The sequence below is a fragment of the Lissotriton helveticus genome, chromosome 6 (assembly GCF_964261635.1).
Source record: "Lissotriton helveticus chromosome 6, aLisHel1.1, whole genome shotgun sequence".
In the NCBI taxonomy this organism is placed as follows: domain Eukaryota; kingdom Metazoa; phylum Chordata; class Amphibia; order Caudata; family Salamandridae; genus Lissotriton; species Lissotriton helveticus.
This window is the reverse complement of record NC_136067.1, coordinates 1,635,956,220-1,635,983,608: the sequence shown is the minus strand read 5'-3', so window position 1 is coordinate 1,635,983,608 and position 27,389 is coordinate 1,635,956,220. Positions and strand designations below refer to the sequence as shown.

Below are 27,389 nucleotides of genomic sequence, written 5' to 3'. Positions count from 1 at the left end.
CTGTGCTATATTCTGCTGCGCCGGTGCCAGCTCCACAACACTGGTCTCGGTTTGCTTGAGCCTCTCCAAGAGCGTTCTAGCCCAAGCCCCACTGAGACAGCACTAATATCCTGGTGGAGGGTCACCTTTGTATCACTGACAGGGTTGCCCACCTCCATCAAAGACCCTACCTACATAAAAAAACTCCCTAAAAGCAGGAAGTGTTTGCTTAACAAGGAGTAATTCATACATAATGCAGAACATTTAGAAAGTCTCCAAATCCATCACTGCAGGTGACTTTCTTCTCTGCCCACAAATATGGAATTCATTACATGAAGATCTCCGGCTCTCACCTTCACTTTCTTCCTTGTGTAAGGATAATCTTACTCAAGGAGTCACTGCTAAAAGATCAGGAATAACGGTGCACACTATAGCAATTATTTATTTCATTCTGTTTTCCCCTTAGATATTGATTGCTTTTAAAGCATTTTTCTGGTTAAGCACACAGCACTCAAGCATGTTACATTATTCAATCCCAAGCAACTCACATGTTTTAGGTCACAGGCCTTACAGCTAATGCACATACTACACATTGCGATCTTCACAAAGTTTTTTCCGTTGCCAGGATCACAATTTGTAATATATGGACATTGCTCACCATGGAGTAGGATTACTTTAGAATTCACCATCAATTAATTAATTTGAAAAGGATATTTTTAATTTGTACTGTCATTTTCTTTCTACCCTTAACACAAGCCAAGTGTCAAAGTAATAGTCTGGCACTAATTAAATCTAGCAGAAAACCAAATCCTTGTTTAGTAATTTGAATGCATTTCGTATCCCGTATGCAGTTCTATATGAGTGGTGTGAGCATCAGCACTAGCATTTTATACCAGCACGGTTAATGTCCAAGGAATGTAATGTAATGTAATGGTGTCTTGTAAAGCGCATGAATCACCCCACATGGGGTATCTCCGCGCTGTAGACCGCTGGGGAACCCGTCCTGGCTTTCCCTGTGAGATGGTCCCTACTGGGTATCTCCAAGGTGAAACCAGGCATCCCCGGCGTATGTGGGGGGCCGTTGTGGAGATGAGGCAAGCTAATGCCCAGAGTTGCAGAGTGTGATCCCTGGTTAGAGTAGGCACCGAAGCGAGAATTATCGAGTCCGCTGACCCTGGTCCACGACCCTGCCGCGTCGGGAATTGAACCCTGGTCCCGGGCGGTCCTCTGCATCCGGGTCTGCCGCCTCTAACCAGTGAGCCACACCACTCCACGGAATGACTGAAAGCGAGACACTCAGTGTTGTGGAACAAACACTTAACTGGAGAGGCTACAGAAAAGTCTTTGAGTACAAGAGGCTTGTACAGGTATGTGAAGGATTTTAATTAACTTTAAAAGGAACTTCTTCACATAAAGTTGTCCCACACACTATGCACAGTAGGAAGTACAGAGACCCATTTAACCTAAACATTCTGGCAGTGGTGGACGACACTGCATGGTGCCATCCACTAGTGGAGCAGATAAGATGCAGCTCTGTCTGGACTTTGGTAAACCTAAACAAGGCAGAATTTAGGGCAAACATTAGACCCTTGTGCAGCAGTGAACACTATCCATTTCCAATGCAAATTTGAGGTATTTCTTATTGCTGTGTATCAGGCCTTTTCTTCACCAATAGTATTAAATTGGACTTGCATACTGCTCACTAAACCGTGTAACCCATTTCTCATGTTAGGCACTTGCCTCACCAGGAGTAGAACAAGTAAGCATTTAATGCTTTCTCTAGGGGGTGGTCGTTGTTAGCAATCCAGATGCCAATGAAAGGGAAAGAGGGGTTTGCCCACTTGATGGGATGGGGTAATACAAACATATAATAGTTTCAGTTTAAGAGATTTAAGACAATCACCGCATGGTTACATTTTGGGCTTACACAGAAACTGTTCCCTCTAAAGACAACTGTTTCACTACTCATACTGTGTAATAAAATAACTACCGGACAGGGGCTATCCAAGAAGGTTGCCAACCTAGAAAAAAGGCCATGAAGGAGGCCCTAGCGGAAAGCCAAAGCTAACTACATGAATCATTCTGATTTTTCCTGTTCTTCAGCTTTTCTAAAAGCAGGTACAGGGGACCGGCTTGGTCAAAAGAGCCAAGGTGTTGCATACTGGACAGCCTGGACCAAGTTTCCTAAATTGACAGTGTACATCCAACACAACACAGGAAAGATGGAAGGGTAGGTATCAGTTACAGCGAGGAAACAAGATTCATCTCATGAAATAACTGTAGTTGGGACAGTATCACTGCCTTTACACTGCAGAGGACACAGGCAGTCTTCAGATAGGTATCAGTTTTTGGTTAAAATTGTCCTCTTTGGGCACCATGTACACTGCACTTTCTCCTGGTTTCAAACAACGATACAAGCAAACACATAACATACGTAGTAAGAATCAAAGTGAATTCTGCCACATACTCTCTATACAGGCAAAAAACCCTAGTTATGGGTTACTGGATGTCACAGAAGAAACTAGTCGGTTCTCTCTCCTGCATGGACACACACAAAAAAGTGTGTGCACCTGCGAATAACCATCTGCAAGCAACTACCAGTCGGATCATCACATCAATCCCCATTTTTGTTGTTGCTAGTATCATTATTTCAAGTCGTCATTTTAAGCAGTAGAATGGGCTGATTCATGGTGTACCTGGAGCCCTGGTTACTGGGAAACAGATAGTGACATCTTCACTAGTATACTTCTAATTGAAAAAAGAATGCAAACTACAATGACAACTGGGAAAAAACATTCTTCGTAGATCCTGGACTATTATGAGTGAGTTCACTTGCTGCAAATGCCCTTACAACCTCAGGTGGGAAAAGGGGAATTATTGTTCTCATCAAAGAGGTCTAGAACACAGCAGCATGAGAAGGAGGAGGAGGTTTCAGAAGAGCAGGAAATTAACTAGGGGTTGCAGGACTAAGAGACTCCTGAAAATCCACAATGGCCTGTATGAAGGTAGCTGCTGGTATAAGTGCTGCATGCAGCCTAGAGGAGGATAATTGAAAGAAAAATGGAAGCAATGGACGTGTTGTGTTATTAGTTATTTGTAAAACGCACTATATCTGGAGTATCTTGATGCCACACAGCAGCACACACAGCACAACCTCTGCGTCCACACAATAGATCCAAGCTACAAAAATATTTTGAGGCCCTTTCTAAACTTCAGAAGCAATTCCATGAGTAAAGAAAAGGGATTAGTGTTCCACAGCCTAGTATTGGCAGCAAAGAAAGCCTTCTTTCCCACACTATGAAAATGTATGGCCTAGAACCACGCTACTGTGGCATTGGTCTCTCTTAGGGGTCTAATTAGAGCATCCCAGTTGAACTTTACTGCTAGGAATTCCGGTATATGGGAAAGGACTAGTCTATGGCATTATATACAATGGGAAGGGCTTTGAAATAAGAATACATAAATGAATGATGCTCCTCGTCTCAGCTCTGTCAGAGGAGGAGGAGGGAGAACCATAACCTGCACCACTTTCTCCCAGTACATGGCCTTCAGTGTTGTGAATATAACACTAGAGCTTTATCTCACATCACCCAAGCATGGCAAATCTTTTTAGGAGACTGTGGTATGGTGCAGACGAGAGCCCTTATGCGCAGCTTGGGAATTTAAGCCAAAGTGAAAAAACACAGGAATCACTGGGTTTCCTCTGCTGTATGTATGAGGCCTAAGAGGAGACTGAGCCAGAGACACTGGACAGACTTGGTTTATACAAATACCATATACATAAGTTGTACCTACCCCAAGAATGTATTGGCAGCTGTGAGGCTCCAGCATATACACAGTGACTGCATGAGGAGAATCGGATTCTTTGCACCTAAAACAAGACCTTTGTAATTAGTTTTGACACAGCAAAATTAACATGCTACAGTGGAAAACTTTCAAAATTACAAAAGATGGACTATTATTCACAAAAGAATGTAAAGCACCAAATAAGCTTCTCTTCTGCTACTGTACATTCTTCACTAAGCCCTACATCCACTCCATTTCCAACACGAAGTATCAGCATCACTTTACAAACGGTAAAAAAAATAAATCACCAAACTTAAGTACAGCAAGAGGTCAAACACGTGTACATGCTTTAGTGTGCCTCACCAGCAAGTTATGTATTCAACAGCAATCCAAAATATAGCTATAATAGAGGTGACCGTATCACTCACGTGACAACTCCACAGGTTAGTGCGCTATATTCATAATCCTCATGAGTTAGACATAGAAAACAATCCAATATATATCCACGTATGCTTGTCACACTTCCAACAGATGCTTGAATCCAGTGTAGACCAAACAACACAGAGTAGAGGCAGAATCATTTCTTCATTTTGAGGATTAGCGATATCCACATAAAGAACTTGCAGCAAGCGGGAGTCTGTTAAACCACAACAGACCCGTTGAAGATTTCACTGCTGACACCTTCTGTTTGACATTCCATCCTCGTCACCAGTTTAACAAAGGTGAAGGTATCAATACTCAGGAGAACCAACATGAAAGGATGTTTATTATTTCTTGAAGGTCTCATCCAACCGCTTCTCAGTCTTTCTATGCTCCTCAGCCTTCCTGCCCTACATTCTAAATGGCCTAACAACATTCTATAATAGCCCAACTAGCTAACATAGCTTATTACACTAGTCAGAACGCTAAATGAATTAGGGCTATTGGGATGGTGGGTTGTTATTAATGGTAGATAGGATTAAGAATTCGTTAGGCTGACTATGTTTTCCAGCACTTTCTTATGGCTTTATGACAGGATTGAGAGCCAGAGGGGAGAGAAAGAATTTAATTAAGGAACAATTGTCGCTTACCAGTAGCAATATTTAATGTGAGCAGCTTGAGTTGCATGCTTTGTGAAGTAAATTTCTCAGTGTTGAAGATATTTCTTTGATGTGTAAACATTATTGGTTAATTAATGCCTAAATGACACATTGTGGTGACGCATAGGCTTATGTTTTTAATCAGCTGCTACATTTTGTTTAGCCCTCACAAACACGTTTTTCTCAGATTTGCCTTTCTTCTTTAGAGGTTTATTTGTGCAATTCCCCAATGCACTGCGACAGTGCTTCAGGGTTTTTGACAGTTTCCAAATCAAGATAAACTTTGAGTAGCCACAATGGTGTCCTGCACCTGGAATCTGGCCTGAAGACATTATCCTATCATAGATCCCAATAATCCAAATGGAAAATGTGTGGCTCACAAAAACTACAATTATGCGCAATGCTTTCGTGTTTAGCCTGCTAAGGGCAGTAAAAGGAAAAGAGGGATGTGCAGCATCTAATATTCTAGGATATTAGAGAAATGCCTGCTACAGAGAAGGTTAAAAAGAAAAGGACAAATGCTGGTTGTACAGGGTATACTCTCGAGAAAGACCCCAGTTCAAAATGGGTTCCTTTTTTGAGTATACTAAAAAATATGTAATTAGACTAAGTCTTCCACTAAAGGCGCTGTTCCAAGAAGTCGTACTAGCCGAACATTTGTGGTGCCACGGTGGTGATAATCCCCAAGCCTAACAAACCGTTAGAGTGCTGTGCCTAATACAGGCCAGTCTCCCTGATAAATGTAGAAGCTAAAGTGATGGTGAAGACTCTGGCATATAGACTGGTGAAGAAGGTATGAACCATGGTTGAAATGGACTAAAAGAGGCTCATGCCAGCAAGGGGTATGAAACCCGGTATCCAAAGGCTTAACACGGTGCCGGCATATTTAAGGGGAGTAGGGGGGTGGCCACGGAAGCAAAATATCCCATACAATTGGATTTTGAAAAAGCATTCGACTCAACTGAGTGACCCGTCCTCTGTGGGGTATTACATCTTTGTGAAAATTCATACTATGGAGCAATAACGTTTACTAACACTATCTTTAGATCCCAATTCGGAACTGGTTACATAATAAGAGATATCCGTTGAGACGCTTAAAAAAAAAAAAAAGTATGCACTTCTGGTAAACTAAGTAATGAAGTATTACTTAAATTAATATACCTGGTGGGAGAAATGCTGGAAATGTTCCCAACCCAGTCTGACACCTATACTTATTTTAGAATGAGAATTCTGGGTACATAAACATACAAAACGAATGTATGTACTCTGTACAATCACTGATATAATCATACTCTAGATAATTTATGAATTTCTATTACCAATAACGATGGATCTACTGAATACACTCTAATACAATATTAAAGCAAACTTTTTCTTCAATTATTTGGTTAGTGTTTACGTTCTCGTGAACATAAGTATAATAAAGGCTAATCACGTTAGTTAAGGTTAACAATGGGTACCTTTCAAAACTCTTAAACGATTATTTGTGACATTTTTACATTAGGAACTGCCATTCATACACATCTCTCAGGTGATACATAATGCTTAAATAATTGCGGTTTTCCACTACTATACATGTAAAAAAAAAAAACTTGAAAGCAATCAACTTACTTTAGTTTCACAATTACTTGTCTTGGCTTTTCATTCAAGTCGCAAACATCTCCATTTCCATAGAAATGAGAAACCATTCTGTCAAGAGTTTTAAGAAATAAAACATGACTCAGATCTAATAATCACATTTGTATCACAATTTAATACATGCAAAATCAAAAAGTAATGACCCAGAAAAAGATCAAAGACGATATAGTTGCAAATAGAAGGATCAGACTATAAATATGATTTGTTGCATATAAAAACATTTACAGTGAACAGACATGTTTATATTAATGATGTGCAGTCAATTTTTTCATTTGTATTACTTTTTTGCCTCATGTATACTTGGAAAAAAACCGGATGTCCTTCATATGTTCATCTTGCATCAGTACTCCAGTACTGGCAGTCACTCAAACCATAGAAAAATTAGGGAGAGGGAGCTACCTCAGATAATGGACGTTTTAATTCTTCCTATGAAACATTGCATGCATTTATATGGGCCACCTGCAAATGTGAGCTTGGTTACAAAAATTATTATGCTTACCTTCTCTGGCATTTGTCCTGAAAAACACTATCTTCCCTCAGTTTCACCCTCTTTAGAGATTGGGCTTCATGAGGACATAAACCTGATGCTTAATCACTGCCATATATTGTATTGCTGTATACTCTAATAGTACACTAATACTGTAAGCACCGCCTGGCCGGTAATACAGTTTTGGCTAAAACAGTCTTTAGCCCAAATCCCAGCATGTCGCAATATAATTCAAACAAAAGGTAGGTATAAATTTGTTTAGGGCAGTCATAGTTGGCATTTTTTCTTTCCCGATAGCTAGCTATGTCTCCTGGGGACAGATGGAACATTTTGATGAGGGTTTTACGAGTCCCTCCATCAGCAGATTTGGAAACATTGTTGCAGGGATTCTGCTTAGAAACAGAACTATGCCTGGGATCACAGAACGTCAGCATGTAGGGACTCAGTCTCCATACCACATCAGTACCTATGGGCCCAAACCCAGACTAACTTCTAGTGCTTTATCTGCCCTCCTAACCTTCCAGATAGACTGATAAATTAGTACCCCAGAACACAACACAACACTCTAAACTCACTCAGGAGTCACGGTAACAGGCCGTCACCTTTTGTTCTCTCACTCACAGGTGTTCAAGATAAAAGGAAAGAGACACAAAGAGAGCGTACAATATTTAATGAATATAACGTGCTCGATCATGAAAAAACTGCTGCATTTAGGAGACATATGCAAGTAAATAATGTGATTAGCACAATTAATAAATTGTACACAATGAAAAGCCGTGTCATAGCAAATGACAAATCAGTCTACGCCTATCTTTACTATGAAAGCACAGTATTATATTAAAGATTCTAGGATTTGAGCCGGACCCTATACCAGAGATTCATAATCAGTTGTTCTACATCTTAGGCATGCAGCTCTTTCGTCTCAGGATCTTTTGTCTGCAAGCCTCGTTTTGATCTGTTTTTAGAATGACAAGTCATGGCTTATATGGTATGACTTGTCCTATTAGAAAAACAGCAGATGGATCTCTCTATTATGTCTAGGTGTTCGTGTCGGACCACAGTGAAAAACAGGGCACCATGTTGTGTGGCCATGCACGATGTACAGACAAAAGTCCAGTAGAAAAGCTAAAAAATACACGTGCAACATATTTCGAAAATAACAGTGTGACACTAAAATAAATGTGTTACTGCGTAACATGTACAAGTCAAAAGCAGATTACTACATGTGTAGTTAAGGCTAACATAAGGGAAAACTACAGTGGGACCCATAGGGGACTCACGACAACATATGCCTCGTTACCCGTTAATGCAGTCATTCAAAATCTTGTTAAAGCATGCTGCCTGAGAAGCCTGGCTCGGATAGGGACTCAGATAGCATCAGGATGCTTCAATATATTTTGCAGAGACATGATGAGATCTATAATTAGTAAGTCAAGATGAAAACGCATGGAATCTGGTTTGCAAGCTATCGTCCGTTTATCAGTCACAGAGAAAGAGTGACAAATATTTTTTATTTTACCTCCAAAACAAACATTAAGCTGCTTGCATAATATTTGTGATGAAATAGAAGAGAAACTCAACCTTCAGCAGTCTTATGAAATTATCTGAATCAGAGTTTGATTTGTTAGTAGGTTTCATGAGATCTTTATTCGGTCTAATGTAAGACCAAAAAAGCAAATTTTAAAACACACAAAAACAATTCACATATTAATGCAATCAGATAATAGTATTCACATCCCAAATCCAGCAACCAGCTTGTTATTTCATGATGCATATTTCTTCATTAAAATAAGTGCCCGATTAATAAAGATTGAAAATGCAAAACAGATCAAGGGGGACTCAAGTCGTAAAAAGATCGAACCTTCTTGGTGTGTTTGAATGATCTTCCACTAAGGATAGGATGTCGAAACCGTAGTCTGGGAAACTAATAGTGTGTGCAAATTAGAATAAAGTGATTCCAACACTGTCAGGAGACCCCATCACAGGGACAGTTTGGTAAAGAGGCAAACCAGGATCCTGTTTCAGCAAAGGCACCTAAATAATGAATCAGGTTCACTCTAAATTGAGACAAATACAACCTGTGTTTTGGTGCCTTTATCCATAATAAATTGGCCTCCATACCATTGCTAGTTGAAAGTGGTATATAGGATTGAACCGTTGCCATATCAAGAGCTTTCCCAAGTCGCTAGTTTTCCTATGTTCTAAATATTTTTCCTTAATTTGTGTCCTGGTGTGGGAACTAGTCTGTAGTTTTATTAATTTTATTATCCCAGTACTCTTTTTTCACAGTAATTACAGCTGTTGTATTTTCTTTAATGCGCATTAGACATTCAATCTTGTGAATATTATCTGCCTCCCTTTCATTAAGTCTCTGCACTGCGAGTGTGTTGTTTTTAATTATTTCAGTTTGTGGAATACCAAGGTACTTTATGAGGCTGGGCCTCAGGTTAACAGAGGCTGGCCCCAAAAAGTTTTCATGGACAAAGAAAAGAGATTAAAGCCTTCTCTATACAGTATACACTTGCAATATGTGCGAGTAGGCCTGAAATTGCATCTTCTGGTTCGGAATGTTGAGACTGATTCATAATGGCAATGTTGGGAGTGGAATTCTGTAGAGGCAACATCAGGAAGGTGAAAGAAAGAATTATGAAATGGAAATCTGAGGAAAAGAGGACTCTATACTTTTTTGAAAACTGTGTCTAGAACATGACAGTTGATGAGCACTGAACTATGAGGAACCTTTCATGATTTCAAGGTTTGCCAGCCCTGGGAACAAGATGCCTGAATGGCGGTTTGAAGGATCCTCCAACCACGTATTAAAGTTGCCAAGAATTGTAAGAAAAAAATAGAATACGGCTAAGTGGAGGACAGCAAAAACAAAAAAACATTTTCTCTTTCTGTCGCTTTGCCAAAAACTTTACTTGTACATGTACAACATGACCGGAATGTGGCAGGCAGAATCATTGGAGGATTATGCAGGTGAGATTATGTTTCTGGCACCTGTAAAGGCAGTTTCTGATCGCATTTTTTTTAGAGATGCTTTTTCTGGTCTATAAATGTCGTCATGGCCTAGCACCTAGGTATCTGTGCTTTAACATTAAATCTCAGCCATCAACGACATCTCCATGCAGGCCTCAGACATCTCCCCAGATATAATCCATCTACCAAAGAATAACATTGCGTTTCCTTGCAAGACCTAAACTCTTGAACCTTTCAACATCAAATGCCCTTCTAAACTAACAAGCTTTGGCAAAAGTGTTTTCTGTATGGTTATAGCAGACTAGAAGACCTGTGTAAAGAGACCCTTTAAGGTGGTGGATGCTTTATAAATGCAGCTAAAAAGTCAACTGGAAACATTTTACAAAAATGTGTAATCTTAAATTAGACAGTTTAATCCAAAAGCTCTTTTTAAAATCAAAAAATTCAAAACCTTTATTGCCAAATTCAGCATGATCAAAATATAGTTTTGCATCAAATCAGGGCGTCTTACACATCAGGCAGTTCTCAAAATCCAATAGACATACAGAAATTTCAATCCTACAGTAGAATCGTCCTGTACAACATGGCAGCAAGCAGCACCGTAAACAACAAATAGCTGTAGAAGGTGGTGATAGCACTGTAGGGGAAGGAACACGCCCAGCCGGGGGGGTGGGGGGGGGATATGGTCAAGGAGGCAATCAATGAGCAACACCGGCAACCACCGCGGGCGGAGTGCCGGCGGGGAGCGCGGGAGAGGCAGTTACGTTCGAATGTGGTCGGGAATGGAGATATGTCAATAGGGGGCCCCATATGTCAGGAGGGCGAGACCTCGCAGGCAGAAGGTCCCAAAACTCAGATAATAGGGTCTGGCATCTCGAAGCATCTTCAAGCCAATGGGCGAAGCTGGGCGCCGGTCTGCAAACCAAACACATGGCCACCCTATGCCTTGCAAGGACAGCTTGTTTTCTTCCCAGTGTAAGAATTGGCTTTTGTAGTCTGGTCTGCCCTGTTCCCATGATGCACTGGGCCAGGCACAGACTAATTTGCATACAGCCAGGTTCTGAAACTGGGATGGTGCAATGAGCTAAAAAACGGTGTTGGATCTAGCCCTGATCTCTTGACTGGGTGAGAGTATTCTGCTTAGTTCAGAGACTCTGTCCCTCACCACCCCTTGTTGTAAATATTTTTGTCCACCCTAAGCGTGGAAGGGTATACTCAGACATGAGTCCCTTGCTCATTGCACCATCAGGATTCAAGCAAGCCGGGCCGAAGACGGCTGTAATGCCAGAAACCGGTCCCCGGAAGCTTGTTTTCTTCCCAGTGTAAGAATTGGCTTTTGTAGTCTGGTCTGCCCTGTTCCCATGATGCACTGGGCCAGGGACAGACTAATTTGCATACAGCCAGGTTCTGAAACTGGGATGGTGCAATGAGCTAAAAAACGGTGTTGGATCTAGCCCTGATCTCTTGACTGGGTGAGAGTATTCTGCTTAATTCAGAGACTCTGTCCCTCACCACCCCTTGTTGTAAATATTTTTGTCCACCCTAAGCGTGGAAGGGTATACTCAGACATGAGTCCCTTGCTCATTGCACCATCAGGATTCAAGCAAGCCGGGCCGAAGACGGCTGTAATGCTAGAAACCGGTCCCCGGAAGCTTGTTTTCTTCCCAGTGTAAGAATTGGCTTTTGTAGTCTGGTCTGCCCTGTTCCCATGATGCACTGGGCCAGGGACAGACTAATTTGCATACAGCCAGGTTCTGAAACTGGGATGGTGCAATGAGCTAAAAAACGGTGTTGGATCTAGCCCTGATCTCTTGACTGGGTGAGAGTATTCTGCTTAATTCAGAGACTCTGTCCCTCACCACCCCTTGTTGTAAATATTTTTGTCCACCCTAAGCGTGGAAGGGTATACTCAGACATGAGTCCCTTGCTCATTGCACCATCAGGATTCAAGCAAGCCGGGCCGAAGACGGCTGTAATGCCAGAAACCGGTCCCCGGAAGCTTGTTTTCTTCCCAGTGTAAGAATTGGCTTTTGTAGTCTGGTCTGCCCTGTTCCCATGATGCACTGGGCCAGGGACAGACTAATTTGCATAAAGCCAGGTTCTGAAACTGGGATGGTGCAATGAGCTAAAAAACGGTGTTGGATCTAGCCCTGATCTCTTGACTGGGTGAGAGTATTCTGCTTAATTCAGAGACTCTGTCCCTCACCACCCCTTGTTGTAAATATTTTTGTCCACCCTAAGCGTGGAAGGGTATACTCAGACATGAGTCCCTTGCTCATTGCACCATCAGGATTCAAGCAAGCCGGGCCGAAGACGGCTGTAATGCCAGAAACCGGTCCCCGGAAGCTTGTTTTCTTCCCAGTGTAAGAATTGGCTTTTGTAGTCTGGTCTGCCCTGTTCCCATGATGCACTGGGCCAGGGACAGACTAATTTTCATACAGCCAGGTTCTGAAACTGGGATGGTGCAATGAGCTAAAAAACGGTGTTGGATCTAGCCCTGATCTCTTGACTGGGTGAGAGTATTCTGCTTAATTCAGAGACTCTGTCCCTCACCACCCCTTGTTGTAAATATTTTTGTCCACCCTAAGCGTGGAAGGGTATACTCAGACATGAGTCCCTTGCTCATTGCACCATCAGGATTCAAGCAAGCCGGGCCGAAGACGGCTGTAATGCCAGAAACCGGTCCCCGGAAGCTTGTTTTCTTCCCAGTGTAAGAATTGGCTTTTGTAGTCTGGTCTGCCCTGTTCCCATGATGCACTGGGCCAGGGACAGACTAATTTTCATACAGCCAGGTTCTGAAACTGGGATGGTGCAATTAGCTAAAAAACGGTGTTGGATCTAGCCCTGATCTCTTGACTGGGTGAGAGTATTCTGCTTAATTCAGAGACTCTGTCCCTCACCACCCCTTGTTGTAAATATTTTTGTCCACCCTAAGCGTGGAAGGGTATACTCAGACATGAGTCCCTTGCTCATTGCACCATCAGGATTCAAGCAAGCCGGGCCGAAGACGGCTGTAATGCCAGAAACCGGTCCCCGGAAGCTTGTTTTCTTCCCAGTGTAAGAATTGGCTTTTGTAGTCTGGTCTGCCCTGTTCCCATGATGCACTGGGCCAGGGACAGACTAATTTGCATACAGCCAGGTTCTGAAACTGGGATGGTGCAATGAGCTAAAAAACGGTGTTGGATCTAGCCCTGATCTCTTGACTGGGTGAGCGTATTCTGCTTAATTCAGAGACTCTGTCCCTCACCACCCCTTGTTGTAAATATTGCAAGGACAAGCAGCATGGCAATCAGTCAGCGAGTGGCATCCGGACAAAACTTGACAAAGCCCAGCAGGCACAGCGGCGGGTCGGGAAGAACCCGGGCGGAGGTAATCTCAGAGATGGTGGTACAAACCGCCAGCCAGAAGTCCGACACCTTGGGGATAACCATGCAGGATGAGTAAAGTCCACGGCAAAGCAGTGCATAAACCTATCGTTGGGTATGAGTCCCAATTTGTGTAGCTGAACAGGGGTGCGATAAAGCCTGTGCAGGTATTTAAAATGTATGAGACGAAGACGATAGTTGGGAGACAGTTTCTTCGTCTGGTTACAGCAATAAAGTTAATCAGCTTGGGAAATGTCCACGCCTAACTCCTCACCCCATGCCGCACGTGCGCGCTCAGTAGAGATGGAGGTGGTCGATAGCGTAAGAGTATATAATTTTGTTACCAGCTTGCGGAGTGGGGGGATGTATATATAAAGTCAAGAGCAAGCATCGAGGGTGGAGGTTGGGGAAATGTTGAGTGAAGCTCCCTACAAATAGCCCGCAGCTGATAAAAGAGCAGAGTGTCCATCGGACCAGAGGAAGCAGGAAGAGAGTAAAACGTATTTCCGGGGTAGAGATTCGCCCATGTCGTCAGTCCCAAGCGGGTGGCCTGTTTAGACACACCAGTTGGTTGCAGAGGAGGGAAGGCAGGATGACGTACAATCGGCATGGTATTAGCAGATAACGTAGGAGTGTTGGGAAAACGGCACTGTCCCAACTAAGCCCAGCGCAGGGTCTCGACCGTGTCCACCACAGCCCGTGGGCGGCTGGCCGGGGCAAACAGGGCGGTGTTCAGCGGCCAAGGGGTTGCAAGGTCGGCTTCGACCGAGACGTGCAGCTGATAAGTGGCGGGGTGAACCCAGAAGTATAAAAAGCTGGCCTGAGCGCCTAAGGCATAAAGTTTAAAATTGGGAGCGCCCATACCGCCAACCGACATGGGGAGAGTGAGGATGTCCCATGCAATCCTCGGCTGCTTGCCAGCCCACACAAGAGAAATGACCAGAGAGCGAATTTTTCTAAAGAAATGGGCAGTCAGAGGTACGGGGATGTTCAAGAAAAGATAGAGGAATTTCGGGAGAACCACCATTTTGGCAATGGCTATGCGACCCGCCAGGGACAGGGGGAGCCAGCTCCAGTGGGGTATTTTGGATTCGAGCCAGTCCACCGCGTGTCCAAAGTTGGCTCTCCAAAGGTCATCTACTCCAAAAGCTCCTTTGAAGTCAACAAAACTATAACAGAATCCCATTCTCCCTTTTGATACTTTGCCAAAGTATCATTATGAAGCACTGTCCTGTTGTACAACCTTTGTGGAACTTACTTTCCAGGTAAAAGACACTTTTCATGAATGCATTATCAATCGTGTTAACTTATGCAAAAACTTTCCCAAGTTCACCTAGAAGAGATATCAGCTAATAGGAAACTAGGCTAGTCTTCGGATTCTTTTTAATAGATGGGAATTATTGCAATCACTTATCTGGAATGTCACTTTGAATATACTTGTATAAGCAAATAATCACAACCGCCTCCCTCTACCGCTCCCATTATGGAACAAGCTTGAACTCGAAAGCGGATATGCCTCCTACACAGTGCATCCTTAACTTTAGTCTTTCAATAGATTTACTGATTGTCTAGACTACTCATCAAAACGAAGTTCAATTGGCACTTTTGTGCATGGTTTGCTCTCATCTCCTCCTACTGATATGCCGTTTCAATTGCCTTTAGATACTTGCAACAAGCAGGTTATTTTGTCTCTGTGCACAGTTGTCTCCAGCATTTCACAGCACTGGCCTGTAAAGTGGTGATGCAACAGATTATACATTGATTTGTATTGCCTTGCTTAGCCATTTCTGCTATTTCAAATTGCTGTTAAATACACAAGAGTAATCTTTGACCCTGTCTGCAGATTATGCAATTTACATTTAGTCTCGTAATGGCAGGTTACCAAATTTCCTGAAAGCCCATATTCAAAAGTGTACATCACCAAATTTTTGTTCTGTCACTGTATTCGCAACATCCTCTTTTCCAGTGACCAACTATCTGTATTTTAAATGTTACTCACTTGGCCAAGTATGCAGAAAGATCTGGTTACTATGCCACTGGAACGAAGCTGTACCCAAATGACAAGCGCCGATCAGGGTGAAACTGGTCTTGGGTTGCTTGTGTTCCAGTTCAAGGAGGGCCTGGTTGTTTGGGCTGGACTGTTCTACCAAAGCAGGGTCAAGATGGATTTGCATATGGCTGTATCCAAACTGAAATGGCATGATGAGCAAAAGAATGATGGGTTGGGATGCTACCCCAAGCGATTGCCAGTGGTTAGACAAACTGCAAGTATTCCTCCATCATCTTTTGTGACTTTGGTATAAAACGGAACTGCCAGTCCTTGATGCACAAAAGAAAGAATAAAGATGAGATTAACGCTCAAAGATCTGACATTTATTTGGAGCCTTCTCTCCTGAGAAATATGAATGATCACAGTCTTCTGCATATCTCCTCTATGCTCTATATGCAGGGTTTCTACTGAGCTACTGATTCATTATCACTTCGTCAGACACTTCCCTTAGGAAATTGTTTCATAGCCTAAGCTAACTCCACTGAACCAATCTCATCTTCCCGCTGCTTGAAGAACAAGAAAAACGTATAAAGGCTTGAGACAAAGAAAGCAAATTGGCTTAATCTGAGCAAGTAGATAAGACAGTGTGTGACTGTATGAAATGCATCATTCTCTGCAGGTAAAAATGCCCTCCATTACAGAGAATTAAGCACTGCTCCTATGAACTGAACAGATAGCATGGGTATCAGAGTTGTCTTTTCTACATTAAAAAGACAAAATCTTGCAGGATTGAGCAGTCTACCTGTTATGAGCTTGTGTCTCGATGGGTACCAGCAGACTTATTTTTCAATTGTGCTAAACTACTGCCAGTGTCTAAATTGTGACCCCAACAAGGTGCTTTGATTTCTAATACTGTGGCCTATGGGCAGCTCAGGTAGCTTGGACATATAGGTATACTAAGTCTAGGGAACAAACATCAGTTTAGAAACTGAGAAGGGATATAAACTGATAGCACGGTTCTGCTGTTTTCTACAGCCTACTCTGAGTAACTCCTATTGTAAACTCCTAAAGCCAGACTGTTTATAGCATGTTAAGTTAACATGCTGCATATCAGCCAAAGACAAACAAGCTACTATCTTTTGCAGAACTTGGGAAATTGTCATTCCATCCAAACAATGTCTTTGCTAACACGCAAGACAAGTCTAAAAGCTCCAGGATATCTGCATTTCATGGTCTGTCAATGAGTGTGTAAAATAACCATGTAGACTGAGTTGGTGTATTTTCATTTATCTAGTTCATACTGGTTATGTCTCTGATTAATAGACGGTCCTTGAATGTAGGGTAAAAGTTAATAGTCAAGCATATATAAACCTCATGAATTAACTATTAACACGGGGGGAGGGAATGGTGGATTGGGGAGTCAATAACTGAATTGTAGATCAATAAATTAATTGTAGATCAAAAAATATATATGCATTCTGATAATTACCAGACAGACGTCGACTCTCTCTAAGCAGAGAATGCTAGTGGGTGACACCATTCTAGATGTATTATCAAGTTTTGAATATTTGGGTATTAAATGGACGAAGAATTTAAGCTGCACACCGCAGGTGGAATCAAGAAGGGTGGCTCCAGCAATGGAAATCTATCACGTGAAGGACCTAGGGGCTTGTTTTATATGGCGCTAAGCTGTGGGGCTATTAACATACAGAGTGCCTTTCTATAGTGAAGCAAAGGTTTTTAAGAACCCTACTGAATCTCCCTGCAAGTACACAGTGACCCCCCCCTCCTATATTTAGACATGGGCCCAAAAGAAAATGACCCTCAAGATTGAATGCAGAATGTTGATCTATTGGTATAGGTTTTAGACAACATCTACCCTTGAATATATCGGGATAGTATTAAAGATCTTTTGGTCCCACAGTACGCCTGGAAAATACTGTGGCTTTGTGCTATTAATGCCCTACTTCATAGATTGAAAACCGATGAATATTGGACCTTACCAAAGAATATGAGTTCGATTGGCAAGGCCAGTATAAAGGGACTATTTTGGGAAAGTGTGGCAACTGATAACGTGCATGGGCTCTTTATCTGTGGCTTTTACTGACCAGAAACCAATGGCCTTTTACAAAAGTACTATTGATTAAATTATTCCTCCACTGGCAAGGAAACTTTTATCTTCAATTTAGGTATGGCACTTTACCTAGAAAATAATTTCCTTGTAGATGGCAACAGAAAGATGGTCCATACAGTGATCTATGTGTAGGCTGTGAACGGTGTTCTGAATCGCATATCCATGTTCTGTTCTTCTGTCCCTTTTATAAACAAATACGTGAACAATGGATTGTTCTCCTGTCCAAAAATCTGGGTTGTTGGAGGCTTCAGGAAATGTTCAGAATACTGCAGTGTGGCACTAGTCAGATTGTGGTTTTTTTCTGGCTATGCTTTAAAGACATTTGGGATTAAGCGTGCTAAATCCCTACAGCCTGCTATCGACCTTTGATAAGAACTGCTTCATGTTTGTGAGGTTTCGTGGTGGGATATTTTATGCTTGTAGATTTTATTTGTGATCTTCTATCTTTTATATTTTTAGACAGTGGTTTGTGTCATGAATTTATGTGGTTTCTATACTGTAGTTTTATTTCTACCGCTATATTTTATCTACTGATATTTATATTTGCACTTTTATGTATATGTGTAATGTGGCTGTCCTGGCTGAATTGTTTGTCTATACTTTTCTGAGCCACAAAGATCGAAATAAAGTTCTATAAAGAGGACGATATTGAGACTACTTATTGGCCGGCCTCTGTAAAGGTATGCTCAAGCTGCTATAATGGGATCTCTTACTTAGCCTCGCTACTGCAACACGTTTGTGGTGTGAGAGCGCTTTCAAAGTAAGGGCTAATGAAAGATGTCCATTTGGGATTCTGTTTGTAAACTGCACCAATTGGTGAGCTTTCTGCAGGCTTTTCCGAATCAAAACAAAACCTTACAGCCTGCACATCCTTGTGCTCAGAACCCCTTCACTGAAACCCATCTCCTATTAAGTGGGGAAAGGTTACCATGCCCACCTTTTGTTCAGATTATGATTATTATTAACATGAAAGAACCCCTCTCCTTCTTCCAATTTTCTTGGCTGCTGCCTAGCATTGGTGCATTCAGTAAATTCTCCAACATGTAAATGTATGTATTGCGTCTTATATAGCGCACGTATCACCCGAAGGTATCAAGGCGCTTGCTTAGGGAACCCGTCCTGGTATTCCCCTGTGAGATACCCCGGCAGGGTATCCACAAGGTGAAAGCCAGGCATCCCGCCGCGAGGGGCCGTAGTGGAGATTAAGCAAGCTATTGCCCAGAGTTGCAGAGTGTGACCCCGTGAGTCGAGTAGGCACCGGAGCGAGAATTGTCGAGTCCGTGGAATTTTTGAGCCCGAGACCCGCCGAGGTGGGGAATAGGCATATATCAAATAATGCACTGAGAAATAACAAAATAGATTGGATTAGCGATCATTTTCCAAATGGTATGATCTGACTTGGAAAAAACATAAAAACACTTACTATACCTGAACAGGAAGGAGAAGGATGACATCCAGAAAACAGTTTATCAGAGATCTTTTGACAGAACTTTACCAGTACAAGAAACATCTAATCTATGAACATTGTTATAATTCTGACCCATCAAGATCATTTAAGTTAACAACCCTAAGTAGGAAAAGCCCAGAGTGATTGTCTCATTATTCAAAGGTCTACTTCAAAAACTGTGCAATAGCCATTTTGATAGACACCTCCACTTTAATTGAAAGCCTAATTTCTGGTGATATTTTAATTGTTATGCAGGGACTTTAATTTGATCTTTCTTTTCTTATCTCACAATTTCATGTTTCACCTTTTTTCTATCTTCTGTTTTTGAATTAAACTATTGTACAAGATTAATTTATGTACTTTTTTTCTGTTAAAAACCTTATTTCCATTTTATACTGTATACAACGTGAAATCCGCAACCACCTTGTTCAGTGAACATATTCTGAAATGTTCAACCAGTTATCTGATATTGGCACTCAATACAGATAGGTAAAAGACCCAGTCAAGCAATAGCTTATGCAAGCAGTCAATACAGTAAACAATTACATGAAGTTCAATATATACAACGTTGTATAACCCTAATGTTTACTTGCCATAACATATCAGCAGTCTGAGGTCTGCCCTCCAAGCACAGCAGTTTATTTTTCTATATAGCTGGGTAAAATCAACATCATCTTATCTATGCATGCACACAAAGAAAAGATTGTTCATTTACTTCACCGTCTGTATACCATCTTCTTTTATCTGAAAGGCTCTAGCAACATTTTTCTTGGCCCAGTTCATGTGCTCATCTCTGTTCCAGGTACCCACAACAACAGTTGTTTTTCCAGTGTCTTTGTCCTACAAGAAAACAAAACTATATTATTTGAAATGCCTCAGTACAAAAATGTTGAATTGCTTTGTTCAGCTGCACTCAAATAAGCAAAACTTGGCAACAACACAATTTGAAATCAGTAAACCAAGTACTTTGGATGTTTGCAGTACTTACAAAAGGGATTAACAACGGAGTCCATATTCTTTTTCAAAATATTCAATGACATATCAAGTACTTTTCAAATTATTAAATACAGAATTAATTTTCTGTTTTTATAAGACAGAGAATAAACCAAGTTACCACACTGACTGAAAACAATATCAGCTACTGGCCAACATTTTGAGTGGGATGTGCATTTCCTTGAAGTAACTATGAACTCTATTCAAAAGGCTTGTTTACAAAAACTGGATTTAACAGTTATGATTAGCTAATCCTGAATAACAATTAGATTTGCAGAATTGCTCCACTGCAAATGCTGCTTACTATGACAGAACATTTTCAAAGGAGATGGTAAATCTTGATGAACAGTAGAATATCGACATATCAGCAGTACTGTACATTTGGCTGCAGAATTACCTGGAACCAGATATCATGCCGATGGTTTCCCTGCCTTCCCAATAATGCAAAATAGAGGAAGTAAAGGAGATATAACTATCACCTACTGATACAGTTTAATTACCATCTGAATCTACACCTCTTTAAAAACCTTAAACAGTACACTTTTGCCATAAGGACAAGTTACTTACCTTTGGCAACTCTGTTTCAGGAGGATACTCTGTCTAATCGCAAATTTACCTTCTGTATGCTGATTGGTGGCATTGTATGGCTCTGTGCAGATTCCACTCTGCCCTGGACCTGACAACTGGAGCCATATATAGGCACCACTCGAGTGCGATAACGTCAAAACAAAGGTGTCTATGCTCCTCTGTCGAGGGGTGAGGAGAGGCAAAGAACATTGGAATACTGATGAATTGTAAGGCATAAAAAAAGTCACAACCTTCTGGAGAAAAACTGCTCTGATCCTCAGCACCAGTTTGTCCGGAAAGCTGGTGGTATAAGGAGGCTGGACTCTGAGTTTTTCCCAGGTAAAAGCACCTCGTTAAATCTTTGCAGACTGTTCCGGGTCATTGGGTTCGCTCCTGGACTCTAACTCCAAGCAGCATGCCTGGTTTTAGAACATTAAGGCATTAGACTCCTTAGATAGGACCTACCTTTTTGAAGTGGTCAGAGATTTGGCCTTGGGACCCGGATCCTACAGAGGAATAAACGGCTCTATACAAATCCCATATCAAGAGTCAGAACCTGCCACCTGAATTCGGAGGCCACTAAAATCCACTGTGGCACTACACAGGGCTGTTCATTCTTCCCACTCACCTTTACTCTAGACATGAGCCTAGTGGTGTCAGGCTGCTTATGTAACCCTTGCTGCTCAGAGCCACAGCTACCCAGGTTTAGCTAAAGGTTTGACAAATGATACCTACTGGTCCTAAAGAGGTTGGCAATTGTATTACACAGTTGGGTTGCAAAACCACACCATATAAAACACCCCATTTCCTCACAGTCAGATAAAACCTAGGGTTCAGCCATTTTCCTACGCCATCAATATAGTGAGAATTGACATAGATCGTGATGCAGAGTTTGACGCCCGCTCCGATGTCAGACCCGAAGCATGCTCAGGTTGCAACGGGGGCGAACCCACCGGCACTACCCCAGGTGAGACGTTTATGGATCCAGGGACCAAAAGGCATACCAGAAGGAGATGGTAAGGTGTCAAGATTCTGAAGCATGCCCTCCTTAAACATCTCAATTTGTCATCACTGGCAGGCCTAAGAAATCGGGGTGAATCGGAATCCGCTGCAGAATCAGCTCCTCAGTGGGGGACTGGGAGTGCGACCATAGGGCACCTTAACCACACTACTTCTCAAATGGAGAGTGGATGAGGCCCACTTAGACCTTTTGTGCTTATTTTTTTACACCGACTTATCCAAAGACATGGAGCCTGATGAAGACCAGTCATGGGCCAGCCCAGAGAACTGGTAGAGGTGTGTGTCCTTGACCTAGAGTTCAAGCGAGCTCTACCAGACTGTTGTTGATGCTCAGAGATGTACAGTTTGGATTTGCAGTCCCAGATAGGCTTTAGGTTCATCACCACACATTGTCTACACGACTGGGAATCATGGCTTGAGCACAAGCACGAGAAGCACACCAAATGGGGATCCGTCACAGTCCCTACAAGGTTTCAAAACTGTAGTTTTACGAGGGGACACATTGAATTGCACACTGGGAAATTATGGAAGAAAACTGATGAGAGAAAAAAGCATGAGCTAGCTCCGGATCCTATCTTATCTTATCTTATGCTGAATTTATAAAGCGCACTGACACCATAAGTTTCCTGGCGCTAAGAGAGTGCAGAGGTTGCGGCGGAGCATGCTAGCCGGTTTGGGAGAAAAGCCAGGTTTTTAGGGATTTTCTATAGTTCAGTAGGGAGCCGCTGGTCTTGACAGATAGAGGGAGGGGGTTCCACAGCTTAGGTGCCAGGTGGGCGAATCTGCGGCCACCTAATTGTTTGAGCTTGACAATGGGGGCGGCCAGCAGATGAAGGTGGGCTGACCGGAGATTACGAGCAGGGTGGTGCTTCACGATGAGGGCTTTCATAAAGTCTGGGCTGTTGCAATGAAGGGCTTTAAAAATTAGACAGCCGGTCTTGAAGGCTGCCCTTTGTTCAATTGGTAGCCAGTGCAATTTACGCAGCAGAGGTCTTGCTGATTGCCATTTCGGAGTTTTGTGGATTAGTCTTGCTGCCTGGTTTTGCACAATTTGAAGGCGGCGAAGCAATTACTGTGGTAGGCCTAGATAGAGGGAATTAGAGAAGTCGAGGCGGGATAGTACCAAGGAGATCACAACTTGTACCAACGCCGCGTGCGAAAGCAGGTGAGAAATCATACGGATTTTTCATGCTGAAACATACTGGACGAGATTACTGCCCGCACCTGAGTTTTGAGGTTGAGGACCGAGCCAGACGGTGCGGGGGACGGGCCCAGCTCGCTAGGCCAGAACTGAGGGCCCCAGTATGCCAAGCTGTTACCTGGCAGGATGAGCTCTGTTTTCCCTGGATTAAGCTTTAATTGGTTAAGATTCATCCACTGCTGTATGTGGAGCAGCACTGCTTGAAAACCAGTTGCAGCGTCGGGGGAATCAAGAGGGAAGATGATCTGCAGATCATCAGCATAATTGAAGACGGTGATCCTCCACCTCTTTAACGAGTGGATCAGTGGTCGAAGGTACAAATTGAATAGTAGGGGTAAGAGGGAAGATCCCTGAGGGACTCCGCATACCGTAGGTGCCTTAGTCGCAGTAAAGGGGCCCAGGCAAGCCGTTTGCGCTCTGCCCGAGAGGAAGGACTTAATCCACTCAAAGGCAGGGCCCTGGATGCCGGCCTCTCCGACACGGTGGAGAAGGATGTTATGGTCCACCCTGTCGAACGCGGCATAAGAATGCATGGAAATAAAGAAACTGATGCCAGCCTGCTGTATGTTTGCCTAAATAAGACTTTGGGTGTTACTTCCGCAGCAGAGTGGAGTTGGTGCGCAAGTGCTATGCTGAAAAATATTCTGCATCCAAGCTGGTGCCTGGGGGTATTCTAAAGATGAGGAATCTGCGGCTCGAAGTATCTTTAAAAGTCCTGAACTGTACACTTATCATATAAGCCAGTCATACGCTTTTCAGGTGCCTACAAATCTCCCAATTCAAGCATCAAAATACTTGAGGAAAAGCGGAGTTCTGAAACAACGGATAACTTATATCAATAACTGTGAAACTTGAAGGCAGTGGGTTTTTGAGAAGCCCAAGACCTAGAGGTAGGATAATCTCCATTAGCCTACCTGGAGGCCAGAGTTTTGCACAAAATTGTGATCACCAGTCCAGTCCAGTGTTTATGTTTTAAATTGGGTTCTCAGTAAATGAGTGTCCATGCACAAAATGTAAGTGGTAGAAATAGGCTTAGATAGATCATGCCCAAACTATTTGGAAAATGCTTATATTATGTATTGTTACTCTGGCAGGTATGATAGCAACATACCCACAGCACAAACATTTTAAGATTTTGATAACGGAAAAATATTTATTTACTAGGTGCATACTATGAATTATTTAAAAAGGAAATTACAGAACTAGAAGTTTCATGTAACACTAGGATTAATTACTAATCCTCTTTCTGCATTAAAAATGGCACCAACAAATAAGCATTGGCAAAGCCAATAGATCTCACCTATACAAGAGCTATTGGCTTTGGCAATTTGTTTTTGGGGCGAATTGGACTCCAGTGGGGTGGATTGGAGTGGACTGGATGGGGGAGTGGATTAGATTGGAGTGGGGTGGATCTGATTAGGGTGAGGTGTGGTGGGGTAATTGGATTGGAGTGGGGTGGACTGGAGTGGGGTGGACTGGACTGGACTGGGGTGGGTGGATTGGAGTTTGGTGGATGTTTCCCCTGTCACACCCAGCCCTTCTTGTGTTGTGGCAGTCTGGAAAGTATACACCAAGTGTAGCTGTCACCCAGCCCAGACGTTTACTGGATTCAGGCGGCAAAGCGCAAAGTCATAAGCACACAGAAATGCACATTTTATAAAAGTGGCATTTCTTAAATAGTAATGTAAAATCCAACCACACTAGTAAGCAGGATTTATTACTAATATTCTAAATATGCCAAACAAGGGGATTCCACTCCTTTCCGATCAGGAATTGCCACTTCAAAGCAAATAAGGGAATTCCTAATGCTAGCATATGTGAGGAATAGGCCTCACAGGCATTGAAAAATGAAATAGGCTGTCACTACCATCACATGCCACACAAAGGCACATGTCCTACTTTTTACTTACACAGTACCCTTCCCATAGGGCTACCTAAGGCCTACCTTAAGGGTGACCTATGCGTAATAAAAGGGGAGTTTAAGGCTTGGCAAGTAGCTTTAAATGCCAAGTCAAGTGGCAGTAAACTGCTCACACAGGCCCTGTGGTGGCAGGCCTGATACAGGTTTGAAGGGCTACTTCCGTGGGTGGTACTAGCAATGCTGCAGGCCCACTAGTAGCATTTAATGTTTAGGCTTTGGGTCTATGGTATACCACTTTACAAGGGACTTACAAGTAAATCAAATAGGCCAAACAGGTGTAAACAAATCATTCCTTGTTTAGAAGAGAGCACATGCACTTTAGCACTGATTAGCAGTAGTAAAGTGCCCAGAGTCCTAAAGCCAACAAAAAGAAGGTCAGAAAACAAAACGGAGGAAGGCAACAAGTTTGGGGATAACCCTGAAGAAAGAGTCAGGTCTAACAGTAATAAAACGCACTAGTAAATAGCATGAGAATATATATGTATTTATGTGGAAGCAAAGAACTGTAGAATAATATTGGTGTAGGGTTAAACGTGAGTTGCCAGTTGCTCTGTCAAGCCAGAGCCAAAAATACATGTGGGTTAAGTACTGCCCTCCTCCTATGTGTGCTGCTGATAGATAGCTAGATAATGTATGTTGTTTTCCTCTAAGATAGTTTAATAGTATTTCAATGTCATGTGTGTGCCCTGAAAGGTCAAGCTCAGGCCTGGATAGATAACCAAAATGATCACAGCTGTGTGGAGGGAAAACACTTTTGTGAAAGCGCACAACGTCTGCCCAATCAAAACATGTACTCGTGGCCTACAAGATGTGGACAGAGGCAAATCCACTCTCCTGGTGATTCTCATAATTGTCTGGCGACAGCTGCACTGTCCAGTCAGACCATAAAAAGGCCTACACCTCACCAACATTACTTATAAAGTGATCAACACATACCATGGAAAGTACGCTAATAGGTGTAAGATTGGATGTTTATAATTGGGTTTCAGGAAAAGGCTATCTAACCTTAACCTAAATTTAGCTCAATTTCTCAAGCAGAAATTCCTATTCTGGTACAAACTATATTCTGTTTTGAAAGAAAAATACATTTGGTCAATGATAAAAAAAAAGCTTACCTCATGATATTGATGCACATATTTTCCATAGCAGAATTCATACTTCCACCAACCAACACCCTAGCAAAGAAAAAAACAAAAGATGTTGTTTTGGAAAACACTTCCATTATGTGGCTTTGAAACTATCAGATTAGGTATCACTAATGCCTCCTTGGTTACACATCATTTTTTGATTCAAGGCCCATTCTCGAAGATGAATTCACAGTCAGCAGAACACTTCATTTTCTTGACAGTAGTTTAACATCTTAAAATATTATTAGTGAAATTAAATAAAATTGCGAGTTCTAGGCATTTGAAATTACCTTATGTCTAATTTAAAAAGCCTAGCAGTTTGTGCATGCAATTTAGACAGTCATTTTTTTGCTTCTTGGGCATATATACTAACTTTACACTTGCATTTGATTGCAAATTCTTCACCTTGCAGAATTAGATGAGGTTGTTATGCAATAAAACTAAAATCTAATAAACATTAGAAGACATTAATAAGGAGGTTATTCGGCAAAGGCAGATTCATGTAATTGGTCACAGATCCAAAATGATAAAAAGAAAATTGTCAAAAAAGAAAATATTAATGTGTGTCTAATGTCAGAATAATCATACATGGTGAAACATGATACATAACGTGTAGATAAATAAAATAAATGCCCTAACCAGAAGCGAACCTAACAATTCAGGTAAGAGATACAGTAATGGAAAAAGCTTTAACAAGGAACAGCTGTCCGGAGTTATGTGCTTTTGTAAGGCTGACTAAAGAGGGTCTTGACCACAGGGGAGATATGGGAGAAGCATAATTGTTTATGGAGAGAAGTTTATTTTGTGAGGACTACTGTAAGGTTAAGGATACTGCCAGGGAGAGGACTACATGTCAGGATGAGAAGGTAACATGAAAAAAAAAATGCAAAAACATTTTGCGAAAACAGACGCCAAATCAGACTGCCAGAATCTTGGATTTACATACATATCCCCTAAACAATACTAAACTTGCCATTAATCCCGCTCTAAAGCTTTTGCCCCCAGATATGGTTAGGACTGGAGTGATAGTTCTAAATTACCTTGTCCTAAACCAGCTTAAAGTGAGTGAGGAACTTTGAAAAGAGCAACTTTTCTGGGGAGATATTTATGCAAAGTTGAGATTTTGACAGTCTATACTTTGAAGTTTTTTTTGTGTGAAATATATTTCTTGGATGCCTATATTTTCACATGGAACAAAACGAGATCCTTCGTAGAGAATACCTTTTCAACATCATCAAGTTCAACTGTTTATTGGAGGAGATTGAGTTAGTAGAGGTTCCGCAGAAGCGTCACCCCATGAGCAGAAGCACACTTTTCAGTTGGCTGCACACACTTCTGTCGCCAGACTAGATAATGTCTGGCTCAATACATGTCTATTTATCTTATTCAAAGTTAGAGATTGCGGCGACACAGAGGACAGATAATGAGTAAAGGGCTGGCCTGAGAGGACAGTAATTGGTAATTATTTATTATTGAAAGAGAACAAACAAAGTGAAGAGGCGCAAGAAGATGCAAGAATATTGAACAGCTAAAAGGTTGGAACTTTTAGGTAAACGGGGCATGGAGCAGGGATAAAATGATAATTAGGAGACAAATATGAATAAATGCTCTTGATGAAGGAAAAAAGCAGTGAGCTGGAAAATCGAATAAGAAGAAATCGTTAAGTTTGAAGAGAA

At 42.0% G+C, this 27,389-nt stretch overlaps 1 protein-coding gene across 1 annotated transcript in view; it reads right to left on the bottom strand.

The window, feature by feature from the left end:
• ERLEC1 (endoplasmic reticulum lectin 1) overlaps nucleotides 1–27,389 on the bottom strand; it is a 275,135-nt gene that overhangs the window by 10,238 nt on the left and 237,508 nt on the right. The window contains exons 11-14 of the mRNA XM_078649476.1: nucleotides 25,702–25,761; nucleotides 19,600–19,724; nucleotides 6,456–6,533; nucleotides 3,775–3,850 (exon numbers count right to left, since the gene is read on the bottom strand). Coding sequence (XP_078505602.1) covers nucleotides 3,775–3,850; nucleotides 6,456–6,533; nucleotides 19,600–19,724; nucleotides 25,702–25,761 — 339 coding nt within the window. The remainder of the gene's footprint in view (nucleotides 1–3,774; nucleotides 3,851–6,455; nucleotides 6,534–19,599; nucleotides 19,725–25,701; nucleotides 25,762–27,389) is intronic.